The sequence below is a fragment of the Nycticebus coucang genome, chromosome 21, assembly GCF_027406575.1.
Source record: "Nycticebus coucang isolate mNycCou1 chromosome 21, mNycCou1.pri, whole genome shotgun sequence".
Classification (NCBI taxonomy): domain Eukaryota; kingdom Metazoa; phylum Chordata; class Mammalia; order Primates; family Lorisidae; genus Nycticebus; species Nycticebus coucang.
Window position 1 is genome coordinate 48,118,005 of NC_069800.1, and position 22,437 is coordinate 48,140,441.

General features: G+C 48.7%; 1 protein-coding gene across 6 annotated transcripts in view; it reads right to left on the reverse strand.

The window, feature by feature from the left end:
- Positions 1-19,308: 19,308 nt before the first annotated feature.
- The window catches only part of CHD6 (chromodomain helicase DNA binding protein 6), a 213,623-nt gene continuing 210,494 nt past the window's right edge, over positions 19,309-22,437 (reverse strand). For all 6 annotated transcript variants that reach the window (XM_053573515.1, XM_053573513.1, XM_053573512.1 and 3 more), the window contains one exon: positions 19,309-22,236. In XM_053573515.1, the coding sequence (XP_053429490.1) occupies positions 21,340-22,236 (897 nt within the window). In that variant the 3' untranslated portion in view covers positions 19,309-21,339. The remainder of the gene's footprint in view (positions 22,237-22,437) is intronic.

Genomic DNA, 22,437 nt, shown 5'->3' on the forward strand with positions numbered 1-22,437 from the left:
AAACAATTCCTCCGTTATTAAAACATCTTAGCTTCTATAACCTGTACATATGTGCATGGTGGGCGTAGTGGGGAGCTTATGTGTCTATCTTCAATCACTCTGATCGCAGGCTCCTTAGAGATGTGATATGCCTTGTTTTCTGGCCTTCTACATTTTTCTTTTGTAAGTCCAACGTCTTACAGTTCTATGGTATGCGTTCTCATATCCAGTGTTGTATTAAAACATGACCTTTTATTTTATTTTATTTTTTGCAGTATTTGACCAGGGCTGGGTTTGAACCCACCACCTCTGGTATATAGGCCCAGCACCCTACTTCTTGAGCCACAGGTGCCACCCATGATCTTTGTTTTCTAATAGAAAATTCACCTTTGTTTTCTGTAAAAATAGTTTCTAAATAAAAAGGTATTATGAATATTGGCACCATCTGTTGCTAATTACAGCAACCTCTTATGAAAATTTTTGAATAAATAATATAGATCTTAAAAAAATAAAAAAATAAATAAATTGCCCTAGCTAAACAAACCGTGAAATAGTCACATAATGGAATCCTACTCAGCAATGAAAAAGGAATGAAGTGAGTTTGTGAAGCAACACAGAGGAATCCTAGCAGCCTTGTGCTACACCAAATAAACCAGACACAAAAGAGAGCCCAGTGTATGATTTTACTTACATGAAATTCCTTTTTTTTTTTTTTTCCTGGAGACAGAGTCTCACTCAATTGCCCTTGGGTTGAGTGCTCTGGCAAGATAGCTCACAGCAATCTCAAACTCTTGGGCTCAAGCAATTCTCTTGCCTCAGTCTCCCCCAAGTAGCTGTGACTATAGGCACCTGCTGCAATGCCTGGCTATTTTTTTTTTCAGAGGTGGTATCTCGTTTTTGCTCAGGCTAGTCTCGAATTCCTGAGCTCAGGCTATCCACCTGCCTCAGCCTCCCAGAGTGCTAGGATTACAGCTACTTACATGAAATTCTAGAAAAGGTAAATTGAGAGTGGATTTGCACGCTAGGGCTGACATAACAAGGGAGCACAGACTGATTGGCTTAAACCACAGAGGTTTATTTCCTCACAATTCTGGAGGCCAGAAGCCTGGGATCAGGTGTTGGAAGGGTGGGTTTCTTCCGAGGCCTCTCTCCTTGGCTTGTAAGTGGCCGTTTTCTCCCAGTGTCTTCACCTGGTTGTCACTTTGTGAGTAACTGTGTCCTAATTTCCTATTATTTTAAAGACTCAAGTCATACTGGCTTAGGTCCCACCCTAATGACTTCATTTTTAACTTAATTACTTCTTTAAAGATCCAATCTCAAAATATAATAAAATCATACTCTGAAGTATTGCAGGTTAGGACTTCAACATACACATTTTGAGAGAACACAGTTTGGCCTGTACACTGGGACCATAGTGGAAAAACCAGAGCAACAGTTGCCTCTGGGAGGAGAGGGGTTGAGCACATGCTAGGAAGGGGCCTGGGAACCTGGGTTGCTGGAGAGTTGCATGTGGTGATAGGCATTTGAGTTACTTGGGTAGCTACCTTTGTCAAACTCACTGGAATAGCACACTTAAAAGTTGGGCATTTCATTATCTGTTAGTTTTGCCTCAAAGAAAACCAGAAACAAGGCTGGGCATGTTGGCTCATGCTGTAATCCTAGCACTTGGGAGGCTGAGGCGGGTGAATTGCTTCAGCTCATGGGTTCGAGACCAGCCTGAGCCAGAGTGAGACCCCTTCTCTAAAAATAGCCAGGCATTGTGGTGGGCACCATGTAGTCCCAGCTACATGGGAGGCTGAGGCAAGAGAATAGCTTGAGTCCAAGAGTTTGAGGATGCTGTGAGCTAAGATGCCACGGCACTCTACTGAGGGCTACAAAGTGAGACTGTCTAAGAAAAAAAAAAGGAAACTAGAAACAAATATCAAGCTCTACTAAATGATACACATGCACAGTATTAAGGGGCAAAGTGAACTGAATGCCTGCATATAGCTTTGGAATTAATGGATGGATGAATAGACAGACAGGTATGTGAAAAGGCGAATATAGCAACCAGTTGCGGCAGAATCTAGGTGGTGAGTGGATGTGGGTGTTCATTGTACAATTCGTTCAACTTCTCTGTATGTTTGAAATTTTCATCAAGAAATAAAAAAATAAAATTTTGATCTGACAATGTTAGCGACACATTTCTTTTTTTTTTTTTTTTGCCGGGGCTGGGTTTGAACCCACCACCTCCGGTATATGGGGCCAGCACCCTACTCCTTGAGCCACAGGAGCTGCCCAGTGAGACATTTCTTATAAAGCTTCTTCATAGCTAAATCAAGGTTGCCAAGACTCCATGCCCAAGTCATTTGAATGTCAGAATCTCCTACCAGTATACTTGTTCCCAGGGAGGAACAGGCGGGAGACCATTCAGGGAGAGGCCTGAGGGTGCTAGGCCGTTCTAGGGGCTAGCTAAGTTGTTTGGACTTGTGGAAATTGAGGGCCAAGGTCCAGAGTTGTTTAATCATTGGTGTTTAAAATTCAAGACAGTCAATAATTTTTTTTTTTTTTTTTTTTTTAGCCAGGGTCTTGCTGTGTTACCAGGCTAGAACACAGTGGCTTCATCATAGCTCACTGCAACCTCAAACTCCCAGGTTAAGTAATCCTTCTGCCTCAGCTTCCCAAGTAGCTGGGCCTACGTGAATGTGCCACCAAGCACAGATAATTTTTCTATTTTTGATAGAGACAGGTTCTTACCATGTTGTTCAGCCTGGTCTTGAATTCCTTGAAATCCTCTCAAAGTGCTAGGATAACAGACACGAGCCACCGTGCCTGGCAATGATCTTTTTTCTTAAGTCATGATGGAGTCCTTAGGTTTGGTGAGGGTGTTAGGGTGGGCATATGAACGATACGGAGTTGGCAGCATATAGCACATAGTAGGCACACAAATCTTTTTTTTTTTGCAGTTTTGGCCAGGGCTGGGTTTGAACCCACCACCTCTGGCATATGGGGCCAGCCCCCTACCCCTTTGAGCCACAGGCGCCGCCCAGGCACACAAATCTTTGTTGACTAAATAATTGAATGCAATTGGAAAGGAGCCTTCCAAAGATGTAGCCAGCAGGAGACAGTGAAGTTGCCTGTCCGAGGTGGGAGGGAGCTTGTCTTTACCTCTGTCCTGGCCAAAGATACCTTGAGAAATGGGCCCAGGAGTGACCGCTTGGTCCCTGGGTTCCTGGACAGCCGGGGTGAGGGCACTTTGCCACATTCTTAGGAGAGAGCACATCCAAAACAATTTCTTTTTCTAAAAACTCAGTGCTAATGGGTTCCAGATGTCTGTTTGTTATATAATGGGGTTTGTTTTAATAGCGTCAACTTCCAGATGTGCAGCCTGGAATCAAGAAGCCCACTGGCCCCCTGAGGATGCTGTGAGCCAAGCTGAAAGCTGCCCGGGGGAGAGAGACAGATATATGTGCAGGACCAGGGATGGGAGAGGAGCCAGGCGTGCCGTCTTGTGCCCACTGGGCCACTCACCTGCCCAGCAGTTGTCCCCTGCTTCCAGCCTTTTTGTTAGTTTTGACTCTGAGCAGGGACTCCCTGGGGACAGCCAGACAGGCAGCCTGGGAGGGTCCGCTGTGGAATCCCGGCTGCACCAGTCCTAGCTGCTTGGTGAAGTTACTTGGCCTTGCCGAGACTATCTTTGAATATACGGCAGAAGAACGCTGTTCCATCTACAGTGGTCACCATGGAAAGTGAAATGAGGTGAGGGCACAGAGCCGAATCGGAAAGCCTCGGGCCTTTCCCTCTGGGATGTGTGGAAAGACCAGGGGCCCTCGCACCCCAGCATCCTTTCCTGCTTCTCTCACCAACCCCGAGGCTGCAGGGCAGAGCGCGAGCTGCATTTTCCCTGGAACACTGGAAAAGAGCCAGTGATGGAGAGCTCACTGCTTCCCCCAGCGGCTTGTTCCCTGGCCCTGCAGCTCCAACTCACAGAACATTCTTCCGTTTGCTGAGCCAAAGGCGGCCTCTAGGTGACCCTCAATTGGTCCTGCTCTCTGGAGCTTTGCTGAGCAGTCTACGCCCTTGTCTACCTGATGGGCCTTGGCTGTGGAAGATGGAGACTCAGTCTCCTAACCTTTTTCCTTGCAGGTGGCTGCAGCTGTAACATCAGATAAACTAAGATTAAGACGCTCTAAGTAAGGAGAGATGTTCAAAGATCCCAAACAAGAAAGCTGCAAAATCTGAATGCAGTCATAGGAGGGAGACGTCTACAAAAGGAAAGTTCATTACCATAAAGATCATCATTTCCAAATTAACCTATAAAAGCAATGCAGGCCAGGAGCAGTGGCTTACGCCTATAATCCTAACACTCTGGGAGGCCAAGGCGGGTGGATCAATTGAGCTTAGGAGTTTGAGACCAGCCAGAGCAAGATCAAGATCCCATCTCTACTAAACATAGAATAGCTAGCCAGGCATGGCGGCAGCTCCTAGCTGCTACTAGCCCCAGCTACTCAGGAGACCAAGGCAGGAGGATCACTAGAACCCAGGGGTTAGAGGTTGCTGTAAGCTATGTTGACACCACGGCACTTTACCCAGGGCAAGAGACTGGGACTCTGTTTGAATAAATAAATACATACATAGGCTCGGGGCCTGTGGCTCAAGCAAAATACTAAGGCGCCAGCCACATATACCTGAGCTGGCAGGTTCGAATCCAGCCTGGGCCTGCCAAACAACAACGATGGCTGCAACCAAAAAATAGCCAGGCGTTGTGGCGGGTGCCTGTAGTCCCAGCTACTTGGGAGGTGGAGGCAGAAGAATCGCTTGAGCCCAGGAGGTGGAGGTTGCTGTGAGCTATGATGCCACGGCACTCTACCCAAGGCAACAGCTTGAGGCTCTGTCTCAAAAAAAAAAAAAAATACATAAAAACAATGAATTTCAACAAATTTCCTGTCAAACTGGCTGGGTGGTGGGGGAGGGAAAATAAAGTTGACGTGGAAATTAAGTATAGAATAGTAAAACTATCTCTGCAAATGAACACTGAGGCAGGACATCTCCGCCCTGTTGTTAAAACATATGGTAAAACCAGAATACTTTAAATGGTATGGTTAGCACCAGAGCAGCAGAGAGAAACAGCGCAGAGAATGAAAAGTCCAGAAATAGACCCACCTACGAATGACAGAGTGGAGTGTGTCAAAGAAATGCACTTCAGACTAAAGCAGATAGGAAATTTTCAGTGGTTACCTGTAGGGAGAGGGACTTGGTGTGGGGCAGTAGTGAGTGAGATAGAAGCATTTATTTTTCCTTTCATAGGATTGTTTTAGAATTGTTTGACTTTTCAATCATATATATACATATATATACTTTTTTTACAGGGTGGACATAAAGTGCATGTACAATTTACTATGTTAAACTATTTTAAGGGTGGCGCCTGTGGCTCAAAGGTGTAGGGCACCAGCCCCATATGCCGGAGGTGGCGGGTTCAAATCCAGCCCTGGACAAAACAAAACAAACAAACAAAAAAACTATTTTAAATTGCACACAAACTTTCTGTCCACCCTATATATATATACACAGTATGTATGTGTGTGTGTTTATATATATATATATCTTTTAAAAATGTCAATGTAGTTTTATGTCAATATATGTTAGGTAGAGATTTTGATCTTTTTTTGTGTTTTCTCCTTTGTGTATCTCTGTATTTAAGGGAAACCTGATAAGTGTTAACACTAATAAAAAATGGAGATAGCCATATAGCAAGCTGTTCATGGTTATTACCTCGGAGAGGTGAAAGAGGAGGGCTTTCACTTTCCAAGCCATGCATTTCCATACTTTTCATTCCTCTCCTCTTTTTTCCCCGTCTTCTTTCTAGATAGGAAGTATAACTTTAAAAATGGAGGAGAGGGTGGGGCGGTGCCTATGGCTCAAAGGAGTATGGCACCGGCCCCATATACTGGAGGTGGCAGGTTCAAACCCAGCCCTGGCCAAAAACTGCAAAATAAAATAAAATAAAATGGAGGAGAGGGGCCGGGTGCAGTGGCTCATGCCTATAATCCTAGCACTCTGGGAGACTGAGGTGGGTGGATTGATTGAGCTCAGTGGTTTGAGACCAGTCTGAGCAAGAGTGAAACCCCGTCTCTACAAAAAATAGAAAAACTAGCTAGGCATTTTGGTGGGTGTCTGTAGTCTCAGCTACTCAGGAGGCTGAGGCAAGAGGATCACCTGAGCCCACGAGTTTGAGGTTGCTATAACCTAGGATGCCATGGCACTCTACCCAGGGCACAGAGTGAGACTCCAAAAAAAAAAAAAAGAGGAAAGAGAATGAAAATTTCGGAAACAAAACAAAACCCAAAACAACAAACCAGGGCAGAAAGAAATGATGGATTACTCAAGAAATGGGACCAGACAACTGGCTAACAATTCGGAAAAAAATAAACTTAGATTTCTACCTTACACCAAAATAAACCACAGATGGCTTAAGGATTTAAATGTTAGAACTTACACCAAAAGAAAACCTGAATACTCATACAATTTGAGGATAGTGAATAATTTCCTAAGAAGATGTCATATGAACAGAGTGATCGATTTCATGACATTACAATGGAAGGGTTCTTTTACAATGGAAGGGTTCTTTCCAGCAAGAGAAAATAAAAGTCAAACTGAAAAAAAAGAAAAAGACAAGATTTAATAGATGATCAAGAATTTTAACACATAGGCACCTGTAGTCCCAGCTACTCAGGAGGCTGAGGCAAGAGAATCACTTAAGCCCAGGAGTTGGAGGTTGCTGTGAGCTGTGTGATGCCATGGCAGTCTACCTAGGGCCATAAAGTGAAACTCTGTCTCTACAAAAAAAAAAAAAAAAGAATTTTAACACATCAAGAATTCTTACAAGCATTTCTGCCTTATAATTTTTTTCCCCAAAGCCAAGAATAGAGGGGAGCTGACTGCAATGAAACCAGAGCTTCCTAGGGCAGGAGGAGGGTAGTAGGACATGGGGGCGGACAGTTCAGGGGGCCACTCCAGGGCCAGGGCTGGGTGCCCTCCCTGTGGCAGGAGTTACCCAGGCACCCTGGCATTCATAGTCCTATCTGGTGCCAGCTGCTTTCCCAGCCTGGCCTGACCTCCCCGCCAGGAACATCTAACATTTTGCCATCCTTCTCACACATCAGGCGTTTCCCTATTTCTGTGACTTTTGCAAATGCTGGTCCCTCTACCTGGGTCATCCTCTCTCATTTCTGCTTAAAAAAAAAAAATCCAACTGCTCCTTCAAGGCTCAGATCATATATCCTCCATTTGGCAAAATCCTCTTGGCCCTACCTGGCATCCCCCTCACTGTGGACCCTCCCCCACAGAGTTACTATGGCATCCGCCCGACCCTCTATCCAGCACTTGTCACACTACATTGGCATTTTCTGCTCACCTATTTGGGTCCCTCTGCTAGACTCGAGGCCCTTTAGACAGGGAACTCCATGGGTCCCCTTCCCAATCTCCAGGTCTGGCAGGGGGCAAGTGTTCAACCAATATTTCATGAATGAGTGAACTGTACTGTGAGTGGCAGAGTGAAACAACTGAACAGACCCCTATTTGAATTTGAGGTTCAGTCCATTTTTTCTGTAAAACGGTATGATTTTATTAAAAGTAAGGACTCAAGTTATTTAACTATGATGTCATTGTGACAAATAAATCTCAGGCTGTATAATTCAATTATGATATAGTAACTTCTCACAGTGACATCATAGTTAAAAGAGGTGCCAAGTTATATAAGATCAAAAGAAAATACATGAAGGGTCAGTAGAGTCTGGTGACAGTGGTCTCACACCAGGCTCTGGGCCAAGCAAATTCTTGCCCTTGAGATAACTACTCCCAGCTTACCAGAGGGCCACTTGGTGGGAGAAAGAGCTAAGTTAGTGACATTCCAAAGTTTTGTGGTGACACAAAGGAGGAAGTGTGTCTGTGCTTGCTGGTTGACCACAGCTCTCGGGCAGATGTGGGAATGTGCTTGCTAAAGGCTTGCGTGCAGCACGCATGTGAGGCACCAGATGATGGGGCAGAAAGCTGTGCTGTGTGACTCTCCTGCACCTAGAGCAGCACAGTAGGCCTTCGGGAAATATTTGCTGAGTGGAAGAACTGGATTTAATTCTGGAGCAGGGTCTAGAGGTGGTGCTTAAGTTATCTCTGGAGGTTCTCTTGGGAGACCCTCCAAAACTTAAATCAGAACTTATAACCTGCTCTTGAGTTTGAAAAACAGGGCCGTTCTCACCACAATTTTGGCCCTCAGAGAATCTTGCTCCAAGGGAACAGAAGTCAGGGGCCAGGGAAGGGACCCCTAGGGTTGGGAGAGGGCAGAAGGGAGGAGATAAGCTCCCAGGATGCAGGCCCTGGAGACGGGGCCTGGGTCCTGCTCTCCCTCCTGGGGTCAGAGCAGCGGGAGAGGGCACTGGGGAGAGCTGGGGGCTGAGAGGGCCAACCTGGCTTCACTAGGACCAGAAGGCAGGCTGCCAGGCATCGCAGGCTCAATAGAAGATTTGGCTTCTTTTTTTTTGAGATAGAGTCTCACTATGTCACCCTCGGTAGAGTGCCATGGCGTCACTGTTCACAGCAACCTCAGACTCTTTGGCTTAAGCAATTCTCTTGCCTCAGCCTCTCAAGTAGCTGGGACTACAGGTGCCTGCGACAACGCCTGGCTATTTTTATTTATTTATTTATTTGTTTTCCTTCTTTCTCTCTCTCTCTCTTTTTTTTTTTTTTTGTAGAGACAGAGTTTCACTTTATGGCCCTAGGTAGAGTGCCATGGCATCACACAGCTCACAGCAACCTCCAACTCCTGGGCTTAAGCGATTCTCTTGCCTCAGCCTCCCAAGTAGCTGGGACTACAGGTGCCCGCCACAACACCTGGCTATTTTTTTGTTGCAGTTTGGCCAGGGCCGGGTTTGAACCCGCCACCCTCAGTATATGGGGCCGGCACCTTACCGACTGAGCCACAGGTGCCGCCCTATTTTTTTTTATTGTTGTTGTAGTTGTCGTTTAGCAAGCTGGGGCCGGGTTGGGACCCACCAGCCTCAGTGTATGTGGCGGGTACGTTACCCACTGAGCTACGGGCACCGCCTCGGCTTCATACTTTGACCACTGACTACCTATCAGCACTAACCACGTAACCACAAAAAGATTAGGTACATTCTCAAAATCCCTTAGCTAGAGAGTGATAAGACCAGGATTCAGTTTCACATCTTTTAAATTCCAGAGCTGGACCCTTTTTCATTCTGCTAAAAAAAAAAAGGGAGGTCACAGGCACATGGCAGACATGTAGCCTGGGGCCATGGCCAGGCCTCAGTCAGTCTGGGTCATTGTCGCACCAAGACAAGGGAGTCAGAACCACAGCCATTCTCCGGACAGGACCAGACCAGGGTCAGGGGTCAGAGTGGCTAGAGCTGAGAACAACAGGCTTTCTGGGCTTTGTGCTACCAGCCAGACGCAGGGCCCTGGGGTTGGTGGCAGGGCCTAGTGGAGCCCTGGCTCCCTCATACCCTGCCCACCATCCGGGGCCTGGCCTGACCTTCCTCCACAGAGTGAGGAACGGGCCTGGCCTTGTCCTGGAGGAGGCTGCAGTTGCTCCTGCAGCCCCGGTCCCAGCAGACAAAGGCGCTTTCTTTCCCAACACAAGGTCTCGATTGCGTGTTGCCCTGGACCCAGAAACTCCTGTGGAGGAAGCTGTCTCTCCCAGGGTGTGTGTGTGCATGTGTGTGCTGGGTGTCCAGGAGCTGGGTCGTCAGGCAGCTCAAGCCCTCCCCCAGCTCTGGGTTTGGCCTGGCTTTGCTCGGTCTGCGTCTTTTGCATATATCTTCAGTTGGCTATCCATGTCTGTCTGTGTGTCTGTACACGCAAGCATGTCCGTGCATGCCCCTGCCGCTGTGCGCGAGGTACCTAGGTATGTGTGCATATGTTTATACACAGCTGCAAACCGTGTGTCCGGTAACTGTGCCTACATGCCTTTTGGGGTGGGCACGCATGTTTCATGTGTGTCTACATGAGACTCCCGGCACCGGCCCTGGCCTCTGCTGCCTCTGGCCCCGCCTCTCCATCCTGCCCCGCCCCTGGCTGCTGTGGGGTCTCTGAAGTATGTGCAAGGCCTCCTAAAATAGCCCTTTTCTTCTTCCCAATCCTGCCCCCGCCTCTGCATTTGTCTGGGAACAACCTGGCCTCTTTCAGCGCTGGGAGGAAGACAGGTTTGTACAGCTTGGCTTGGCCCATACACTTTCCAAAAGTTCCCTGGCTGCCAGCCAAACTCTTTATGAAAAGGCTCCTGGGGAATAGCCTAACAGGATGGTGGGGACCCCGCCTGGGGGGCTCAGGACCCCTGCTGCCAGCCCCAAGATTAAATGGGAGCATCAGTCAGCTGAGCTTTAGCGGGGGAGGGGAGCCTTGTGGCCTGAGGCTAAGCTTAGTCTGAGGACTATCCAGCTCCACAGAGGAGGGTCTCATGCTCAGGGTGGCAGAGCTGGGAGGGGCCTCAGGGGACAGGCAGCTCAATCCCACTAAGCAGATGGGAAGGAGAGGCCCAGAGCGATGACCCATGCAGGGAGCTGACCTCTTCCTGGCATCCTGTAACCTCTGGCCCTGGCGACCCTTCTGTGGTAACCTAGGGGCTGCCCCCCTGCAGGGAGGCGGGTAGCCTCTCTCTGCTCCATGGTTGCTGTTGGCCTGTGGGGAAGCTGAGGCCTCCTGACTCCAAATCAGAAAGGCAGTCTGAGCACAGGATAACTTTAACCCAGCACTTGCTGGATGTGAGGTCTCAGGATGATTTCTCCTGACTCACTAAAGCACAGGGAAAGGGCTCTCCCCTGCTCCACCATGGGAGTCTTCAGGGTGTCCTAGGGTGTAGAAGGCAGTGTGTCCCGTGGGTAAAAAGAACTGATCCTGAGAGGATGCTCTGGCTGATAGCAGCCCCTTCACCAGTCTGTCCAGGGAGGCAGGTGGGCTCCTGCTGAAAGGGGGTGCTGCAGCCATGTGGGAGGTGGGGGGGCTCAAGGCTGGTTCCTTTTGCCTGATCCTCACCCACCCCCATCCACCACCCCTCCCTTCTCCCCTTCAGGAATTTTTTTTCTAGATGGGAGGGATGGTAACCAGGCAGTTTCACTCCTAGCTCTTGTGTCCAGTTTTGAAACTCAAAGGCCAGGCCAAAGATCTTGTCCCACTTCCCTTCATCACATCTTGTCCCTGAGGTACAAACATAGACTAGACTGGTCAGCTCCAGAAGGAGAGTGGCGCCCAGGGGTACAAGGAACAACCAGTGACTTAAAAAAGTCGAGATTTCTGGGCGGCGCCTGTGGCTCAGTAAGTAGGGTGCCGGCCCCATATGCCGAGGGTGGCGGGTTCAAACCCAGCCCCGGCCTGCAACAAAAAAATAGCCGGGCGTTGTGGCGGGCACCTGTAGTCCCAGCTGCTCGGGAGGCTGAGGCAGGAGAATCGCGTAAGCCCAAGAGTTAGAGGTTGCTGTGAGCCGGGTGACGCCACGGCACTCTACCCCAGGGCGGTACAGTGAGACTCTGTCTCTACAAAAGAAAAAAAAAGTCGAGATTTCTAGAAGACTGTGTGGCTGCAGTTGACTGTGCAGGGCAAGGACCATTGTGGACGGAGGTTTCATTTCTATCAGCTCTTGCTCTGTACAGTCTTTGGGCAGGCTGGACCCTTTGGGCCCATACTGGGCTGTGTACAGAGAGTGGGACTCCTGGGGTTGTTGTGCCCAGGTCGTGGGGTACCCCTCATAAATCACCCGAAGACCAAGGAGTTCGTTTGGTCCTTTCAGGGTCTCCCTGACTTCCTGCACCCTCAGTCTAGGGATGGGGGCTGCCTCTCTCTGTCCTCCTTAGGGAGTGCCAATTACTCTACTTGCCCAGGGGAAGCGGCTACAGGGGCCTCCCCAGTGGCAGCACCTGCTCCCCTGCCCCACCCCTCAGATGCAAACCCACACTAGCAGTCCCTGGACTGAGGGCCTGCTCCTTGTGTCCACGGGCCTGCTTCTGGATGGAGAAATTTGATAAGGGTCTGGGGTGATGGTGGGGGATCCCTGACCCTGTGAGCCTCAGGGGCTGGGGTTCCCCTCAGGCCCCTACAATTCACTGAGGATACACCCTCTGCCACAGAAGGCACTTACCCAGGCCTTGGCCCTCCAGCTCCTTACTGGCCTGGAAAGTATATAATCTGTGAATGCAAAAGTCTAGGTCAGATCTGGAGTGGGGAGGGGTGGTGGGGGGTGGTGGGAGCTGCTGTATCTACAGTTTTCTTGGTCTGGCTCCTTCTAGCTCAGAGGCAGGAAAGAGATTTAACACCTTGGCAGGGCCAAATCACAGCCTGCTCCACCCCTCCCCACCTGGGCTCTCCTCCCCGACTCATAGCTGCAAGGTGGCTGAGAAGTCCCTGAGGATACTCAGGGAGTCCAAAGGTGCTGGAGACAGAGTAGGGTGAGGGCTCAGTTGTCAGCCTGAAGGGTGGTTGGTACAACAGGCTCAGGCACCCAGCAGGGCCTAATCGTGGCTGCATTCAGGGCACTTGCAAAGCAGCTTCCGTCTGGCCACAGCACTGTGCCGACCTGGCCTCTCGAGCCTGTCCCAGTGCCCTGCTTCCAAGAGCCAGCCGGATGTGCCTATGGGAAATAGGATGGTTGCTTCCCTTGAGATGCATCCTGATTCAGTGTTCCCATGTGTCACCACCTGCTTGTAGTATCAGGAACCTGGGGGTGATAGTGGCTTCATAATTGCTCAAGCAGCAAACTTGTGCTTTGCATGCTGATCCAACCTCCAGATGGGTGTTTGCCCAGTGGGGGCTTTTAAAATTTAATTTATGGTACACATTTAATAATCAGGAGATTTTACATAAATATCTGAATTTCTAACCTCTTTCAGAAAACACCTAGGCATTCCAGAACTCACGTTCCTTCATGGCAGCTGTGGCTGTGGCTGGTAGCAGCTGTCCCTTTTAGTTGGGGTGAGATCTTTTTAGTTTCCACAGTTCCCACCACTTCCTATTACCGTAAGTCTAGTTCATGTCACTCACGTATGATACCTGCCTTGCCTGGCCGTATGTGAATTTATAAACTCTGCTATATATTAAAGAGAGGGCCCTCCAGATGGGTACAGACCTGCTTCTTAGTTCAGGCAGGGACAAATGTCCATCACTATGGAAAATACCAGGAGCTGCTCCCTTCACAGCTCTTAGTGAGCCCTGGGCACACTCTGTGGACTGAATGTGTCCCCCAAGATCCCAAACCCATATATTGAGGCCCTAACTTCCAGAGTGGCTGCCTTTTTTTTTTTTTTTTGTAGAGACAGAGTCTCACTTTACCACCCTTGGTAGAATGCCATGATGTCACACGGCTCACAGCAACCTCCAGCTCTTGGGCTTTTGCGATTCTCCTACCTCAGCCTCTCGAGCAGCTGGGACTACAGGTGCCTGCCACATCGCCCGGCTATTTTTTGGTTGCAGTTCAGCCAGGGCTGGGTTTGAACCCGCCACCCTTGGTATATGGGGCTGGTGCCCTACTCACTGAGCCACAGGCACCACCTCAGATTGGCTGCCTTTTGAGACAGGATTGCTAAGGAAGTAATTAGGGTTAAATGAGGTCAGAAGGGTGGGCCCCTGATCTGAGGGGACTAGTGTCCTTTGAAGAAACACCAGAGAACTTGATTTCCCTCCATACTCACGCACTGAGGAAAGGCCACAATAGGACTTAGTGAGAAGGTAGCTAAGCCTTCAGCAAAGCTCAGCAAGCCAGCAAGGAGAGCCCTCCCCAGAAAACACATTGGCCTTTCAGAGCTTTGATCTTGGACTTCCAGCCTCCAGAATGGTAGGAAATAAATGTCTGTTGTTTAAATCACTCGGTCTGTGGTATTTTGTTATGGCAGCCCAAGATAATTCAAATTATTTACAAGTTCTTTCTGTAATTATTCTCACTAGGGAATCACGTCACATTTGCCAGGCTGTAGTTAGTCAAATCCCCCCTGCCACATCCTGTCTTCCTCTTCTTAAGCTGTGGTACCTCTTGCCTGCTGTCTCCCACATCTCTGCCATCACCCATGACTACTCAGAGACCACCACCAGCAGCTGCCTCCATGGTGCTGTAATTTACAGGCTAGCAAGAGACTTGAACACAGAGGGACACTCCATTCTCTGTCTCAAGTCCCTCTACCTGGTGTGGAGTGAGGAGTGGGCGGCAGCTCCTGGATTTGATAGCCCTGTGAGTCAATACTGTCCCCTAACCAGACACTTAGGTCCCCAGCAGCAGGATGGTGTCTGATCTGTCCCCCCTGAGTGCAGCTTTGCTTGGCCCATCACCAGCTCTCTGTGAAATGAGGGTCGACTAGCTGTGGGACGGGGCTCAGTGAGGTATGCCTGCAGCCCTTGACCACAGGTGTTAGAGCTTGAGATGGGCTGTTACTCCCTGCATGAACTCTGCCCCTGCTGCTCTGTCCTGTCTTCCTCTGAGCTCTGCCTCCCAGAATGTGGCTTCCAGCCAGCCGAGGCCAGGGCACTTGACATGGGCTTGGAGCCACTGTTTCCTTGGACTTAGCTCCCTTGAGTTTGGCCTTCCTGTTTCCTAAGCTTCAGCAGAGATGATGGCCAATGTCCAGCTCTTCTGCCAGGGTATTCTCCTGGGAGGCCTCTTTACAGCCCACTCTGCAGGTTGGCCAGCCCAAGGCCACCTACCAAGGACTCTCTTGCTGGCCCCCTTCCCAAGTCAAGAGCTGTTTGGCCTCCTGGTCGCCTCTGTGTTCTCCCAACTTTCCTAATCCTGCCCTTTTTTGGGTTTTCTCTTTAGAAAATGCCTCCTTCCGGGCAGCGCCTGTGGCTCAGTCGGTGAGGCGCCGGCCCCATATACTGAGGGTGGCGGGTTCAAACCCGGCCCCGGCCAAACTGCAACCAAAAAATAGCCGGGCGTTGTGGTGGGCGCCTGTAGTCCCAGCTACTTGGGAGGCTGAGGCAAGACAATCGCTTAAGCCCAGGAGTTGGAGGTTGCTGTGAGCTGTGTGATGTCATGGCACTCTACCGAGGGCCATAAAGTGAGACTCTGTCTCTACAAAAAAAAAAAAGAAAGAAAATGCCTCCTTCCCCTCTCCTGCCAACATCTGCAAACCTCCCCTCCTCTGGCTCTCTTCTTTTGCTCAGAAACAAGACTGGGTGTGGAGAGGGCAGGGCAGGGCAGGGAAGCTCCAACCTTTCCCTCTAAAGAAAAATATGTGGTGGGGGTTTGGAGGCTGCCCTTCAAGGGACACATCCAAAGTCCTGTGCTTCTTTGAAGTCTGTTTCACCTTAAAAGTAGACATGAAGTTTATGTTTTACTGTACGATTCCTATTTGTACAAAACCATGTTTGAGTTAAAATAAAAATATTTTAAATGACTTATGTTTTGCACTGAATTTATGAATAAAACTGATACTCTCAGTGAAGGGTCAACAAGCTTTTCCTGTAAAGGGTCAGACAGTAAACACTTCAGGCTTTGCAGGTCACACGATCTTTGTGACAGCTGATACTGTAGCAGACAATACCTCAATGAACAGAATGACTGTTTTCCCATAAAACTTTATTTATGGCCACACTAAAGTTTGAATTGGGTATAATTTTCATGTTCCTGAGACATCCTTCTTCTTCTGCTTTTTCCATTATTTATAAGGTCCATTCTTAGCTTGTTGACTGGACCTCTGTCTCCACGTGTGAAGCCAAGGCCAGAGCAAGAATGCTAGACCTTGGAATCAGGCCCCTTTCTAAATTCTGTTCTTCCACTCACTACTTGCGCCACTAAAGGCAGGTGACAACCCACCTGAGCCATGCTCTGGGATGAGCTCATGCACGTCACGGCCGGCCTGCAGGGAAGGTGTCAACTAGGCAGTGGTGTGGCCACCTTTAGTATGGCTCAGCTCCCCTGGGGGAAGGAAGGTCATGGTGGGCAGGGTTCTGGGTGGGTGACATGAGCCTCCTTGTCCTCCAGGTCAACTCCCTCCACTTTGGCGCCCTGCCACAGCTCCTTCCACCTTCCAAGACCAAATGCTACTTGTTACATGGCCCCTTGGCTCAGGGCTGGTGAGTCCGAGCACCCAGACACCAAGGATGTCCCAGGCTAAGCCCCAGCTCAGCCCAGATGGGAAGGAAATACATTCCTCCCTGGGTGAACTGCGTCCCACTGGCCACAGAGCTGGCACAGTCTGCGCAGCCCTCCTGCCCTGCCCCAAGTCTGTGTTTCATGCTGCTTTACGGAGCTGCACTGCCTTCTCTTGGCCTCAGACTAAAACCCGTCCTGGCTCCCCACGGACCAGCCTGTGGCTCTGGAATCAGTCCTTCTGGGTCCTGAAAGCCCAGCTGTGCTTTTACCAGCTGGATGACTGGGCAAGTTAGCTTCTCTGGGCCTCAGTTTCCCCACACAGGAGATAACCTTATAGAATTATTGTAGGGGTTGAGAACATGGCCATAAAATACCTGAACAAATCCCACTCACAGGAAGTGACTAGTAAACATGTACTGTCACCACTGGGTAAGGTTACCAGGTAAAATACAGGATGTTTGGTTATATGTGAATTCCAGAAAACCAAAGTTATTTTAGTGTATGTACCAAAATATTGCATAGGATATACTTATTCTAAAAAATGATTATCTGCAATCCAAATTCAACTGGGTGTCTTTGACCCCTGAATCTAGCACTCCTTCAGAGTAGGGGCCCACAGGTCCAGAAGCCTTCCTGCTCCCCAGGGGCCCATGCGTCCCTCCGTCTGCCTGGCGCAGTGGGCTTAGCGCAGGGCAGCTCTGGCTCCTGTGTGCAGGCCAGAATGCGGCCTCGGTATTCTGAGCCCAATCCCACATCCGCTGTAGTAGCCTTGGGGCTTAGAACAAGCTCTTCCTGCCCCTTCCTTCCCCTTGCTTTCCCTCCTTCCCGGGGACCAGTAATCCTCACTGGCTATCCAGCAGACAGACACGTGACTCACAAGAGAAACAGCGCGGGGGAATGGAGGACTTGACACTGATCATTTCCATCAATCCCATTAACAGGCTAGAGGTACAAATTATAATTATCCCCATTTTACAAATGATGAAACAGACTTGGAGAAGGGTTCCAAGTGGGTGGTGCCCCTCCTTCCGCCTCCCTCCTCCTTGTTCCGCTTGTTGTCCTCCAGGGCTTGGGCAGAGCCAGCACTCAAGACATCGGGGCTGTCTTGGCAGCACCACTGTGTCACAGCCATGCTCAGTCTCAGTGTTCACACTGACCTCCCATAGGAGCTGGCACTCAATTCACCGCTTCACCTGTTTCCCATCTCATCCCATAGACATCTTGCTGAGTTTGGATTGTGAGTTCCATAATGCCAGCTACCAGGCAGCCAAGACCCTAATCCCTGGGATAGGTGAATTCCATTTCTGACCTGAGGAAAACATTTTCTGTGGTTTCCCAGACTAGGCAAATGAACAATATACTTGCAAGAACCCATCTTAAAGAATTTGGTGTAAATGAATGATGCCTAAAGTTTTCCAGAGGGCGTGACACTTACTTGAGTGTTCCGTTTTTCCAGGGCCAATTTTTCTGAGTGTAATTTCTTCCCTCAGTTTTGGTCTCTGAGGCAGACAGAAGCCAGAGTTGGGACGCCGTCTCCTCGTTACTTGGATATGGGGGTCTAGTTCCAGTTCTGCCCATGACTGATGGGATAGCCTTGGCACCACCTCTGCTGACTTTCATTAGGCAGATTAGATGCCAGCACCTGTCTAACCAATGCCCAATACGCTGTGAAGACAGATGAGGTCACTACTGGTAAACACACACAGAACACTAGCCCCACAGACTGGACTATTCTGCCCCTGGATGAAGAGACGGTATCTTCTGGGACAGGGTTTAGGGTAAAGAATGAAACCAAGACTCTTTACTCTGCATAAATTATTACTACATCCAGCAGGGCACCCTGTTTTTTTTTTTTTTTCTTTTGAGACAGGGTCCTGCATTCTCTCTCCCTTGGGCTAGAGTGCCGTGGCATCACTGTAGCTCACAGCAACCTCAACCCCCTGGGCTCAAGCCATACCCCTGCCTCAGCCTCCCAAGTAGCTGGGACTATAGGTGTGCACCGCCAGGTCTGGCTCATTTTTCTACTTTTTTTTGGTAGGATGGGGTTTCACTATGTTGCTCAGGCTGGTCTTGAACTCCTGGTCTCAAGCGATCCTCTCAACTTGGCTTCCGAAAGTGTTGGGATTATAGATGTGAGCCACTGTGCCTGAGCTGTTTTGATTAGAGATTTAAAAAGTCAGTAATAATATGTCTCTAATAACAATGCCCATCCGTCCTTCAGATCACGTGTGCATCTGCTGGTTCCTAGTAGGAACCCCTAAGGTGAGACTAGGTCAGTATCCTGCTCAGTCCTAAGTTGAGGGGTCAGCACCTTCCCACCACTTTCATTGGTAACTTCTGATGTAGCCCTTCCAGGGTTGAGAAGCCATTCTTCCCAAAGCTAGAAACCACAAAGTTCTCAAAAAGCCTTGAGAACGCCAGTTATCATGGTGTTTCTGCTTTATGGACCTGCTCTAACCCAGGGAAAGCTAGTCCCCATCAGTCCCAGGTGTGTGATCGGAGGTGGGACTTCTGGTGTGAGGCTAAGTGGTGCTGGTGAGGCACCAGGTGAGAGCACTCAGGCCCCGAGTCTGGGTGGCAGGACGCTGAACTTCCAACTGAGTTCTTAGGCCGGTCTTACACTAACAGGCTGAGGACAGGCCAAGCCAACCTTCCCAAATGAATAACCGGCAAGCCCTGGGTAGGGTGCCCAGCACGGATTGGGAGCCTCAGAGTCAGCAGGTGGATTCCCAGAGTGCACGGGATGCACATGTAAAATGCCCAGGCGGCAAAAGACACCCGCATGCTACTGAATTCCTCAGATACAAACGGGACTTTTCAACTTTTTTTTTTTTTTTTTCCTTTTAAGTCCAGGATCAAGACCACAGACAATTTATTATGTAAGACATGGGGTGAAGAATGATCAAGGAAAGTTATGGCTGCGAGTGACATGGAATTAGATGAAAAGGCTCAAGTTTGCTGAAGAGAGTTTAGATTTGGCTTTTGCTCTTGGAAACGTCAAAATAATCATAAGCAGCAGCACTTACGCCTTACAGAGCAAATAATCCACAGAGTGTCATTTTCATTTTGCAAACAGGGTCACAACAGCAGTCAAATAGAAGCCTAAATACCCAGAGAATTAACATACAGATTCGATAAGATAGTAACAAGGGGTTGAGCATGCTGGTGGGTTTGTAAGTCAGATCCACATTGAACCCTGTGACCTACTGGAGGTTATACGTGGAACCCGGGGAAAGCAGCTTTTTCATACAAAACAACAACACGACGACAACAAGGCAAACCAGACGCTGCTGCATGTCTGTAATACTCGTCTGCAGTAAGGCTTTCAAGATACAGGAATTTTTATAGCATTTGTATTTTAAGGATTTAGGGCAAATACATTTTTTTTCTACTTGATAAAAAGAAAATTAGTACTTAAAAGGTTCAAAAATATATTGATTGAGTGATTTTTTTTACATAAATAAATTATATTGATTTTTAGGATTTAATAGCTGAAAAAACCCTTTCTGCTTCCACTGGAGGCAAAACTGAACAAAATGTTAGTTAAATAGAGAGAGCAGCATTTCTAAGAAATCTGTTGTCAGCTTTATAGACCATCTATGCTACAAGGACGCCATTAAATAGGATTTGTTCAACTATCAGATAATTTCTTCTTATATGATCAGTTATAGAATTTCTTCTGGCTTATACCTCTGATTCATAAAACTGGGACTCACTTTTTAAAAAATACATCTGATTGATTTTTTTTTGCGGTCATGATTTAACAGACTTCTTTGAGATGCTCATTTTAACATTTACATAATTTATAATCCCAAATGTATAAAAGACAAATGACAAAAGCATCATAAATAAATAATGCAAAATGAAAGTTATGCCAGACTTTTGGACCTTCTGATAAATTAGCAAAACTGTAACAGAAAAAGTAAAAAATACAGTAAATTGTGACAACAAAAAGTGAAACCGGTACTAGTAACACTTGCACCATTTCCAATGGTCCTCGCAGCCCTGTGCCCCTAGAGTACTGACCCATGAGCTCATTCGAGTCTGAGAGTGGACTCCCTGTGAAGATGACCATCAGAAGGGGTGTGACGTGAGCGGGAAGGTGAACGGAGCAGGGAAGTGCTGCTCAGGCAGGTTCTTCCCACCTCAGCTCCCAAACGTGGAAAGGCTGAGGGAGAAGAGAGAATAATGTTGACTTGCAACAGTCTTGACTAATTTGGAATTTGGGTCCAACGGTCAGAGATAAGCAGAATAGAGAAATAATGGAGAGAAAATAACTTTTCACAGTTGTATCCTAGAGGATGGGGCACCAATTTCAACAGCCTGATAGCCTTGATGAGGGGACCCAGCTAGCGCCAAAGCGCTGAGTGACTATCTTCTCGCAGCCTCCACAAAACCCCATCAGGTCCTGGTGCTCTTTAAACACACGGAGAGGCCTATTAGTGGCTAGACAAGTCTGCAAGCGACGGAGGGCAGGGCAGGGCGCGAGCCTGTGCTCAAGGCAGCAGCGTGCAGCTCTGCGGTGTGCGGCCCTCGCCCACCCGTTGCCAGCAATGGTCAAGGTGGGTGAAGGTTTCTCATGGCGAGAGTCATCTTCTAGCTGGGGAGAGGGATCATGGAATATAAAATAATGCCTCGTCAGTCAGTATGTCTTCTTGCTGTAGGTGTCTGAAAAACCATGAGGGGGGAAAATTATACTACGACTAGTAAGGATCTTGTTTTTCACAAAGAAATGAGTATGTGTATTTTCAACCATTAGTTATATACTTCTGTCTATATTACTTAGTAATCATCATAAAATAGGGAAATATTTTAACTCAAAAATACGCGCCAGCACTTCCTTTCCTGTGCTTTTTGGTTTCCCCGTTACATTCCTCCTATTCAATCCAGCTCATGGAGAAAAGGGCTCTTCTCTGTTTGTGTTCTTCGGCCCTTCACTGGTAAATTACTAGACAGCTTTCTTTTGCCATTTTCCTCCTCAAATAAATGGGAAACTTGGAAGAGAAGGGGGTAGGGTGTGTCACCAAGTACTGTATTAACTACGATTGCTGGAATGAACCACTGGATAACAGAATGAAAATTCTGTGCCTCCTAGACTAGGTAGACGACACTTATCTAATGAAGTGGTAAGACCCTGCAACTATAACACCTGTTACCATAGTTCTCAGACAGGAAATCAGGTAGGTAACCTTACTTATGGCAACATAGGTTCTTATGAAGGTGAAGTGAGGGAAGTAACAAACCTTTATGGGATAAGAAACTTACAAGTCACAATAATTTCTTAAATGAAAAAAGTTCTAATTGGTGTCGTTTTTGGAGTCTTTGAGTGTCCCTTCCCCAGCCTGTGCCGCAAGTTCTCTCTCTGGGGGCACCAGGGCACTGGGTTCGGTGCAGTTCTGATCACTGCCTGGCTCCCTTTCGCAGCTGGGGGCAGGGTCTGAGTTGGGGCTCAGGTTGTCCCCTTTTGTTTTCTTCTTCTTCCGTTTCTGGCTCTCCAGACCTATTATTTCAGAGTGTCTGGCCTGCTGCATGGCCGGCAGAGCCATGCCCATGCCAGGGGAGAGAAACATGGATGGGTAAATGAGTCCAGGAGACACTCCTGGGATGAGAAATGGGTTAAAAGCCACAGGACTACTAGTAGTTATTGCAGGTTCGGACTGATCAGAAAATGGCCCTGGACCAGGCTTGTCTTCAGCTACAGTGTCTGTTTTCACATCATGGCTAATCAGCTTGTCTTCTGCAGTCTTTTCAGGCGCTGCTGTACCACTTTTTGTTGTGCTTGATAGAGACGCCGGGGCGGTGGAAGTGCAGGTGGTCGCCATGGGTGCATTCAGGAGTCCCCCGACACCGAGCATCTGGGGCACAGTGGCCATGCCCGGCAGCATCATGGGCAGCATGCTCAGCGTGCTCTTGACCTCCTCGCCCGTTGGCATCGTGGCAAAGCCAGCCGGGAACCCGACCAGCCCAGTGAGGGGGATGCCTGGCATATTTCTCATGCTCTGAAGTCCTACTAGGTCCATCCCAGCAATCAGTCCATTCATGAACAGAGGCCCCATTCCGGAGGGAGAGTCCGCTACGATGGCAGGACCTTTCAGGAGTTCACTCCGAGGCCGCCTCCCCCTTCTTCGGGGGCCTCCATCTCGAAGGACAGGCTCAGCCAAGGTGTGATTGAACTTATTTTCTGGGAGAAACCCCTAAAAAACAAAGAAATACAAGGTGCTGAAGGTCACTGGATGGCAAGTTTTCAGCTGGGGGTGCTGATTGGGGCTCTGCACTGGCCTAGCCCGGCCCTGCTCTGTGAGGTGTCCCAGTGGGAGGGGGTGCCTCCCGCCCATCGGCCCAGACTAGTGCAGCTCTCTGGCCTACCTGTACCTGAAGGGCTTCTTCTCAGCTGC